At 49.0% G+C, this 10,339-nt stretch overlaps 1 protein-coding gene across 3 annotated transcripts in view; it reads right to left on the reverse strand.

The window, feature by feature from the left end:
• The window catches only part of VWC2 (von Willebrand factor C domain containing 2), a 140,070-nt gene extending 133,841 nt beyond the window's left edge, over positions 1-6,229 (reverse strand). For 2 of the 3 annotated variants that reach the window (XR_001108386.3, XM_064366683.1), the window contains exon 1: positions 5,431-6,229. Coding sequence is in view for 1 of the 3 variants with exons in the window: in XM_064366683.1 (XP_064222753.1) it covers positions 5,431-6,126 (696 nt within the window). In the remaining 2 variants the exon portion in view is untranslated. The remainder of the gene's footprint in view (positions 1-5,430) is intronic. The other variant, XR_001108389.3, reaches the window with a different exon arrangement.
• Between the last annotated feature and the right edge of the window lie 4,110 nt (positions 6,230-10,339).

Here is a 10,339-nt window from a genome sequence, read left to right on the forward strand (position 1 = left end):
GGATTCACATCCTGTCTTTACCATTTAGTAACTCTATGACCTTGATCAAGTAACTTAACTTTTTTGGATCTTAGTTTTCTCTCCTTTAAAATAAAGAAAATACCACCAACTTATTAGTCTGTTGTGTAAATAACTCCAGAAAAGCCAATGTATAAAAAATATTAGCACTAGATAAATATTGACTCCCTTCTGCCCATTGTAGAAGGCCAAATGTTATGGTGATAATTCCATCATACGTACACATCAGATATTGTATGGAGCACGCAAATGAGCAGTTTTTAAAGCTGTGTTTCCCCCACCTGAGTTAGGGACACATCTGAAGAGTCCAGATATGGCATATGGACTCCCTCTTTAAAAAAAAACAAAACTGAGAAGTCTAGAATTTACAAAATCTCACTCAGAAACAAAACAAACTCAGGAACAGCAACAGTACAAGCATTAGCCTGACTTGCAGAAAAGAACACAGATTGACTCATTTTACTTAGTGAAGGTAGATAATAAAAGCATTGTTTTCAGTTAAGTAGCAAGAGCCAAAAGAATATAAATACCATTAGACTGAAAAGTACGAATAATCGTGGGTTTCTCTTTACTAGCACTTTCTCACAATTGCAATAGAGATCTATTTAGATGGAGGTTTTTATTCCAAATTTCATGTTAGAATTTTTTTTAATTGATAACAACCTAGAAATACGATTTTGCAGTGGAGTTAATGGCAAGTCAGATATGGAAGCAGTCAGAGAGGATTTGGTTTAACTCAGTCGTCCCAAATCATTTTACCTACAAGTACCCTTTCCTGTTATCTCTCTCTCAACAGTTCTCATGCTTTGCAAGACAGTCTAGTAAGCTTCATTTATTAATAATTCATCTCCCCTTTTTCTTCAAAGACATACAATTGCCAATCAGAGCTCCTGATTGGCTATGATAACCAGTGTTGACACACTGGGCTGATATCAATCCTACCAAAAACGAAGAAACATGAAGTTTTAGTTATCCTGTATAGCCCTATTTCAGAGTCACAAAAACCCTATTAGGTTCTATAAAACATGAAATAAGCTTGCAGACTCCTCTTTCCACCATCACAGTCCTCCAGGGGACCAAGATTCCCATGATGAAAACAACTTGCTGATCAAAATAGAATGATTTTTTTAATTAACACATTTCAAATGTGATTTGCTTCTGAACAAATCACATGGTCACCAAGGTAAAATTTACATCTGCTCAGTGTAGCCCCCCTCCCTACCCTTATTCACCTTCTAGTTTTCTGTGATACAAGGATCCATTCTCATAAGTAAAAGAACCCCTAAAGTGATGCTCAGAATGGAATGGACACAGAATCAGAATGGTCAATATGAGCCCCTCCGTTAATGTTCATTGGCATACACTTCATCACCACTGCCTCTGTGCCTTCTTTATAAGCACTGCTTTCCCATGATGCGTGCTCATGCATCCTCACACACCCCACTGTTACTACCTCGTTACGCCCGTTTTATGAAATCAATTCTGGTCATGGACACTATGTTCTGGGCTAAACTGTGTGCTTCTACAATTCAAATTTTGAAGTTCTTACCCCAGTAGCTCAGAATATGACTGGAGACGGGATCTTTAAAGAGGTAACTAAGTTAAAATGAGGTCATTAGAGCAGGCCCCAATCCAATATGAGAAGAGGAGAGGTGGACACAGACAGATGCAGAGGGAACATCATGAGAAAACCGGGAGGAGATGGACATCTGCAAGGCAAGGAGAGAAGCCTCAGATGAAATGAGCCCTGCTGACACCTTGATCTTGGACTTCCAGATCACTTGGAAATCTGGAAGTCTGGAAATCTGGACTTGTAGATTTATTCCAAGATAATAAATTACTGTTTAAACTACCATGTCTCTGGTACTTTGCTATGGCAGCCCTAGCAGACTAATATACTGTAGGAAGCAGAAAACAGTTGAAAATATCATTCATTTACTAAAATAAATAAATAAATATACATATAAGCCAATAGACAAGCTCTTTATTCAAACTTGGATCCCTGCTGGTATAAGTTAAAGAAAAAAAGACAGTTGGTATAATTTGAGAGGCAGTGGAGAAAATTCTACTATTAACTATGTTTTTATTTGGATGTACAAATTAAATTACAACCATCCCCAAAGGAATGGACACATTACTCTCATTATTGTTAGCAGCTTAGTGGTATTTTGTGGAATCAGTGAGATCTTTCACCAGTATCTAGCTGAGATCAAACAGGCTGTAAGGAGTGGAAGTTTTAAAGAGGTGAAAGAGTACAGAGAGAAGGGAAAAAACAGGTTTGGAATATGCAGAAAACTGAGTAGAAAAGGCAGAAAAAAATATGCCCAATGAAAGAGAAGCCCATGAAGACAGGGAGAAAACAGCACTCCTGATGGAGCCAAATGCCTTGCACAGGCTCTGGGGTTAACCTACTGCTTAAAGGGGGTCCAGCCTCCATCAACAGCTAGTAACTTTCTCTTTCTCTTACCTGCTCCCCCCGCCCTGCCCCTGCCATCTCTCTCTTTCTCTCTAGAAGCAGAGAATAGACTGTTAAAGGACCTATGCATCTTACAGGGACTGAGGCCCAAGTAATCTCACTTTCACTTCCTTCCTTGCTAAAGTAAACAGTGTTCCAGGCATGACCCGACTGTACCACAATATCCATTTGAATTACACTTTCTTCAGAGAAGTGCAAAGCACTTCAGACAGAAATGTTTTCCTTTTTCATTTGCTATGTACTTTGTGCTATGCAAACTGCAGACTACAATTTATCTCTCTGTGAAACCCAGAATACCCAGAGCAGGCATGTTAACAATTTCTGTGCCCTGGTACTCAGCATCACGACAAATCTCCATTACTGCAACCGACGAACCCTGTGGACTCACAACTAACCCTACACCATTCTACATTCATCTTTTCAACACTCTCCAAAAAAGCATTCCTTTCTTTTTTGTACATTGATGGAAACAAAAATGGAGACAATAAATGGCTTGCACAAGGCCACAGTAGATCAGGGGAATGCCTAGAAATGTTCCTGATACTAACTGAAATGGGCACTATAAAATCTTTATGTAGTTGACATACTATAGGAGCAGGCATATAATTAAAAATGTGTAACAACTTTGCAACATTCAAGCAGGTGTCCATCCCAGCATCTGGTAATTAGTGGTGAAAGTTTAGAATGAAATGTCATTTGAAGATGGAGGATGCACCTAATACTCCAAAAATAGCTTTACTGGTATTTTAATTCTTCCTAAGACTGTAATCTTTCCAATTTCCCTTTTATCAGTAACATCTCCCATGCACAGAGTTTGAAAACACATTTGACCTATCGACTACCAAACAGGTAGCCACAAGGAATTAAATAAGAGATCCTTCTCCATAGACAAAAGCAGCTTCATGGCTGCTAGCACTTAGCATGAGTTATTAAGACAGAAGTTTGAATTCTTCCCTCTACCTGTGATCTCACGTAGATAAAGGGACAATGTAAACTATTTGGGCTTTCTAGATCAAAGCGCTACTAATTCCTCAGTTTATCTCTTAGGACAATTCTAACAAATTACTATGGAATTGTAAACAATGCAAACAACGAAAGCAATTAATTAAAAACCAACTGCTTATTTTGACTTCAGAAGAGCTGATGGTGTTGCCAATTCAAAACTTAAGCGAATTGTTCCAGTGGGCCCAGGTCTGTGACCCTGCTCCAGGCCAAAATGGAAGGTCCCTCCTCTGGGCTATTGTGGCACCCACAGTTTCCTTAACCCGGACACATCTGCCTGTGCACTTTTGTATTGCACGCAAAACATCTGGCAAGATATCTGCCAGACCCACCACCCCCACCCTCCCACCGTAGGCAGGAAGCATTTTGAGGGCAGCGTTTCTGATTTAGTTAATTTTGTGTGGCCTGGGCCTGGTTCAAATGAGTTTCTACAATTCAAATTTTGAAGTTCTCAATTGTCTCTCTCCCAAGGGCCGAAGTCAAATGTGAGTACTTAGGAAATGTATGCCTGGAGTTATATTCTGCTAGGGGAGCCTAGAGAAAGCTGGCCCCTTACCTTACAGATAAGAGAAAAGAAACCCAGAGGGGGTATGTTTTTTGTTCCAGTCCTGCAGTCGTAAAGCCAGAATAGAAAACCATGTGTCCTGACTCTAAATTCCAGTGCCCTTTCCATACTTTGTACACTATGTATAGATCTGTTCTTCCTGGCTTTGTATTTCTACACTTGATAATTCATTGCCACAAGTCATTAACTACATGGCCTTCACATCCTCGGAATTAGCAGATCTCCCAGGCTAATTCCAGGAGGGGTATTCCAGCAGAGTTGCTCCCTACCTGTTTCCCAAGCTTTGCTTTAGGGGCTACGCGTTCCACGGCGCCCTCTGCAGGTGGGAAAAGGACAGCTGTGGCCTGACAAGTCAATGGGCCAAGTCCAGGCAGGCCATAGGTTGAGCCTACCTTCAGGTGTTTGGAATAACTGAACATCTGTGCAGGTCTCTCTCAGGCCCCTAGCCCACGGGCAGGGATTTTACCTGGAGCCTGTGCATGCATGCTGGGCAGCACCTCCACCCAAACCAAAGTTTTAGTGGAGTATAAGGGTTAAAAACTGAGCTATAGAGTAGAACTTCTTAGTGTGACATATGAATCTGCTTCTTAATAGCTGCTCTGCCTTCAACACGTTATTTAAATATTCTATGTCTGTTTCCTCTTCTCCATAAAATGGAGACAATGGATAATAATCCACTCCCTAGCATGGTATACGATTTAACTGATGTAAATGAAAAACAGCAGGATCCTGACACACAGTAGACACTGGAGAGATGGCTGGTGCTATTAACACTACTACTACTCATCTAAAGCAAAACGATTTTTAACCATTAACTGCCCTTGTTGGTTTCGCCATCCACTATGATTTGACACCCAATAAACAAATATTTTCTTTTTCTTTTACTTTTTAGAATATTTGCATGATACCCTAAACACATAATTAGGGAAACGGCTTACTTATATGAATAGTCTTCCTTAATTAGCTAACAGCTGAAAAATATATCCCAAATGGCATCGCAAATTACCCTATGTTTGAAAACAGGTTGAGCATTTCACCAACAACATTCCCCAATTAGGAGCGGTACATTAATGTTGAAAGTCCCTCCCATACCTGTTGGGACCCTTCCCTTCAGTGCCATGGGTTTCATCCTCATGAAGCCCTTTTAAAGTGAACACCGAAGGAATCCCAAAGGATTGGCCACAATGCTCGTGGAAGGATTACCTCTGTCCTGAAAAAGGGAGGTCATGTCAAAGGGGCGTGAACACAGCGCTCTCCACCTCTGAGGACCAGAGAGCACCTCTTCTTTCAAGTGGGGGACCACAGAACCAAAGCTGTTACACCCCTTCCTGGAATGTGCAAAGTCGCCCAGCGGGCGTTCGCCTCTTACCACAAACTCCTCCAAAGTCTGATAAGTCTTGCCCCGGAACTCGCAGTAGTTCTTCCTCTCCTTGCACTGCGGGCAGCACTGGCTCGTGTCGACGTGGATGCAGCGCGGGTGTAGCCTCGGGCACTCGGGCTGAGCGCACAGCGGCCCCTCCTCGGTGCACAGGCACGGGCAGGCCGAGGGGCCCGGAGCGAACTTCTCCCCGATCGCGTACACGAAGCCGCTCTCATCCACGCAGCCCTTGCCGCGGTAGTCCGGGTACACATACTCCTCGGGTGGCTCTGGCGTGGGCGCGAGTTCTGGGCCGATCGCGTCCTGGGCTGCTGCGGCCAGGGCTTCCCCCTGTGGGGTGTCCCCACGGGGCCGAGCCTGCAGGTCCCCGGCCTTGGCGCCCCCGCCCTGGGAGACCCAGGCCTGCTTCAGCTTGCTCCACGGCTCCCGGCCGGCGAGCCCACGGCCGCTCTTGCTCTTCCAGTCCCGGCTGCTGCCGCCCTCGTCCCTCGCCGGGCGCCCGAGCTCGTTCACCCTCCCCGGGCCGTCCCGAGAGGCGTGCTCGCGCTTCTCCTGGCCCGGCTGCTCTGGTGCCTGGGCCAGCTTCTCCAGCGGGATGCTCGGACTGCACAGAGCCACCATCAGGCAGCAGGTGACCAGGAGGGAACTGGAGAGCGCGCCAACTGCCATCGCAGTGGAGCTGGGCATCCCCTACCACGTCCCGGCGGGCGGGCGGGCGGGGAGCGCGGCCGAGGGGCGAGTCGCATTCACAGCCCGGGGGCGCGCCGCCGCCAGCCGGGAGCTGCCGTCCCTGCGGAGAGAACAGCAGCACAACTGAACCCCGCGGCCCGCGCGCGCCCCAGCCCGCAGCGGCCCCCACCCGGGCTCCGGCATCGCTCTAGATTAACGAGCTGGGCGACGGGGGCGGGGGCAACATGCCCAGCGTGGGTGCACGGCCGGGGTTCTTAGACATCACAAATTGTGGAACGATACATTGCAAGCGAAATCCAAGAACGACACCGGCCGGCGTGTTTCTGATGTAGTCGTGATTAGTGTTGGAGATGGCCAAGGGCGGCTTGCGGGGCTCAGGGAACGCAGCGAGCCGGGCCCGCCCCCAACCCTGCAAAGCCCTGCTGGGAACCACGTAATTCAGGCACCCAGGGTGTCCCTCCCTAGGTCCTGGCCACATTTCCCGAAGGCTATTAAATGGAGAATTCCGCAGTGAAGTTAGAGACGGACGAATGTATAGGAAGATAAGAGGGAAACTCTTTCTCATTTGCTCTAGGGTTTTTTGCTGGGAAAAATGGGGGGAGGTCAAACAAAGCTTCTGCTAGGACTTCACGATTCATTTCTAACAACTTCTTAAAAGCCTCCCGTCCCGGGAGCAGACGCCCCTTCCCCGCTCTCTAAGCCCCGCTGCAGGAAAGGATGCCCTCGGCCCCTTCCCAGACCGCGGGATCGGGGATTCCCGAGGCTTCAGCTCCTCCGCCGGCCCACCCCTCCGAGCCTCGGGAGCCGGGTCGCCGGCCGCGGCGCTCAGTCTTGTAATGTCCTGGCTGCGGAGCAGAAGCGCCCGGGCAGCACCAAGGTGTGCAGTGCGGGAAGCTGGGGCTTCGGGGCGCAGAGTAGGGGGCGAGACCCTCCCAGCCAGCCTTTCTGGGTTCCAAAGTTTCTGCTGCCCAAAGGGGCCGGGAGAGCCCAAGACGCCGCAGGACGTCGGCAATCCAGCCTCTCTGCCTCACTCCCGGAACGCCCCCACTCTCCGCACTCCGGTGCGTCTGTCCCCTCCCCCTCAGCCCTCCTCCCAGAGGGCTCCGGACATGCCCGACCCTGCTCACCCACTGCCGGGTCCCCGCCGACCTCAACACTGCGCGAAGCGCCCACGTTCACAAACTTGGGCGGGGAAGGGGGTTCCTCCGGAGCAGTTGAGCGGCGGAACAGAGCCGGGGCGCGTCCGGCAGTGCAGGGACCCCCAACATGCACCCCCAGCCCTGAAGACCGGCGCCCAACCTACATACATGAGCGCAGGGCGCGAGCCGGACGGCGGGCTCGCGGCGGGCGCAGAGGTAGCAGCGGCGGGCGCGGACCCGGGTTGCCAGCGCCCATCCTGGGCCGGCTGGGACCCGCGCGGGGCGGACCGCGGAGAGCCCAGCCCCACCTGCGCGCTCCGCCCGGCGCGCGCACCGGGCTAGGGCGTCTCCGGGGACTCGCTCAACGCGCTGCCAGTTGCCCGTGGTCGCAGCCCCAACTCGCGTCAGTGCCCGCGTCGCCCTCAGCCGCTCATCCTCCGGCTTCTTCCCCTCTTCTTTGCGACCCAGGGCGCCCCGGGGGCCACCCTGGCCCCGCCTCGCTTCTCTCTGTGGGTGGGCTCAGGGAGCTCTCCAGACCCGGCGGTCGGATTGTCTGGGCAGCCGCGGCGCCTCGGAGGGAAAGGAGAAGCCCGGAGCGCGGCCGGAGCGCGAGTGGTACCGAGGCCGGCATGGGCGCCAGCGCTCCCGCCTCCCGCCTCCCCCTGCCGCAGCCGCCTCCCGCCCTGCTTGCGTTCGGCTCCCTCCTCTGCTGCCCCCTCTCGGGAGGCGCCGCCGCGGCCCGCGCTACCCCCGGAGAGGCCCTTCCGCTGCACCCTCTCCCTTCGCTGCGCCGGACCCACCTGTCAGTCGCCCGCGCGGCCGTGTTCCCTGCCGCAGACCCTGTACGACTGCCATTCTCCCTGCGTGTCACTCAGTTTGCGCTGGACCTTTCATCTTGGCTTTTTTCTTATCTTTAATGTCTTCCTTCCTAATTGGCCCCCTCTGGCTTTCCTCTCTGTGGACAGCTTGGTTCAGCTACTGATTCGAAAGCCGTGTTAGTTTAGCAGACTGTTGAGAATGTTTCGTCTTTGCATTCAGAAACCCAGAGCTACAGACGTCTGCGAGTAAGAAACGTAAAAATCTCCAGCGCGAACTTTCTGAATGTCTGCCAGTCTCTCTCCACTCCCATCTTTCTCTTCTTGCCTGCTCTCTCTTCTACTACAAATCAAAACGTTTCCCAACTTTGCTAGACTACTCAACTGTTAAGCAGAGGCCTGGTTGTTTTTACTCTTTGATCTTGTGTAAAGGAGAGAAAGTTAATAGTACCTATTCAAATTAATTCCTGAAATGGAATTTTCACGGAAATAAATGACCATCCCCAGGGCAGTGGTTCCCACTCATGGCATTTTAGAATCCTGAAAATGCTCAGATGGAACACATAACCTTCCCTGCAAGTTCAGGCACTCTGCCTGGTGGGAACTGGTGAGGCTGGATTGGGACAAAGTAGTTCCTCTAACTTTTAAAAAACACCATGAGTTCGTGTCCTTTGTAGGGACATAGATGACTCCGGAAACCATCATTCTCAGCAAACTGACACAGAACAGAAAATCAAACTCCGCATGTTCTCACTCATAGGCCGGTGTTGAACAAAGAGAACATGGGGACACAGGGAGGAGAGCATCACACCCTGGGGTCTGTTTGGGGGGCTAGGGGAGGGACAGCGGGGGTGGGGTGGGGAGGATGAGGAGAAATGCCAGGTATAGGTGATGGGGGATGGAGGCAGCAAACCACCTTGCCATGTGTACTTCTGCAACAATCCTGCATAATCTGCACATGTACCCCAGAACCTAAAGTACAATTAAAAAAATGGACAAAGCTTATCTGAGGTGCTGGGAAGCCCTCTTTGAAAGTGATACTTCCGCTTCAGCCTCCAGAGGAGCTGGGTGTACAGGCCACCACATAGAGCTAATACATTTTTTAATTTTTTGTAGAGATGGGGTCATCCTTTGTTGCCCAAGCTGGTTTTGAACTCCTGGCCTCAAATCCCAGCCTCTCAAAGTGTTGGGATTACAGGTGTGAGCCATCATGCCCAACCCTTTCGTTTCTTGTTATCCTCAGACCACACTTGCCTGTGGCTGCAGCAGCCTGCCCACCCACCTGCCTCTCATTACATGCTCTAATCAATTATGGCTGCTGTGTCTTTATGATGCCTCTAATCCAAATATCACACCTTTCTCAGCACTACCAAAACGAAAACATGGCTCAAGGTGTGACCATATATAATGTGCAAAAGGAATCCTCAGTATTATAAAAGCAAGTGCTTTTATAGCATGGTTAGGCTACAGTTTTTGTGGTTTGACTTACTTATTAGCTAATTACGTTCTTCTCGTTAAATACCCTGTTTGTTTTGCCGACAGCACTCTCATGTGGTTACAATGGGGTAGCCCCAAATACGTGACTAATAAGAACAAAACAGTAATAGTATGTGTCCAAAATTCTAACTGAAAAAATGATTGGGGGCTCAACCGAGGGAATAATGACGCCTCTTTATTGATCCCACTTCAATCACGGGTCTCTTTGAATCAGAAACTTCTTGTCCCAGCCAGCTGGTTCCAGTAGAGAGCCATGAATATGAGATAGCCAAACTTGCAAGAAGAGGCCAGACAAAACTGAGGACCATTTAAGGGACCACATGTCCAAATGGCTTTGTTCTGTCAGATATTCTCAGAGACGGTGTTACAGGATCCATAGAATGAGGGAGGTAAGCAGTTTCCAAGGAATTGCTGTCCTTTGTGAAGAAGAAAAATACCCATGCAGCTTGATGAGTTGAGTAATTTGAGAAAATCTAGGGGAGTCTGCAGGTGTTGAAGGAATATACAATTTTTTTATTGCCAGTGCAGTGAATTGTTGTGATTCACTTTTCTTCTTTCCTTCCTTTTTTCTTTCTTCCTTCCCTTTGCCCTCCTCCTTGCCTTTCTCACTCCCTCCTCCATCTATCTCTCTCCTTCCCTTTTCCTCTTTCTCTCCCTCCTTTCTTTCCTCTTCTTTTTTTCACACACACCCACCCACACACCTCCTACTTTTCTTTATTCCCTTCCTCCTCTTTTCTTTCTTCCTTTCCCTTCCCTTAC

Source organism: Aotus nancymaae, unplaced genomic scaffold (assembly GCF_030222135.1).
Source record: "Aotus nancymaae isolate 86718 unplaced genomic scaffold, 86718_ANA_hifiasm-v0.15.2.pri h1tg000065l, whole genome shotgun sequence".
In the NCBI taxonomy this organism is placed as follows: domain Eukaryota; kingdom Metazoa; phylum Chordata; class Mammalia; order Primates; family Aotidae; genus Aotus; species Aotus nancymaae.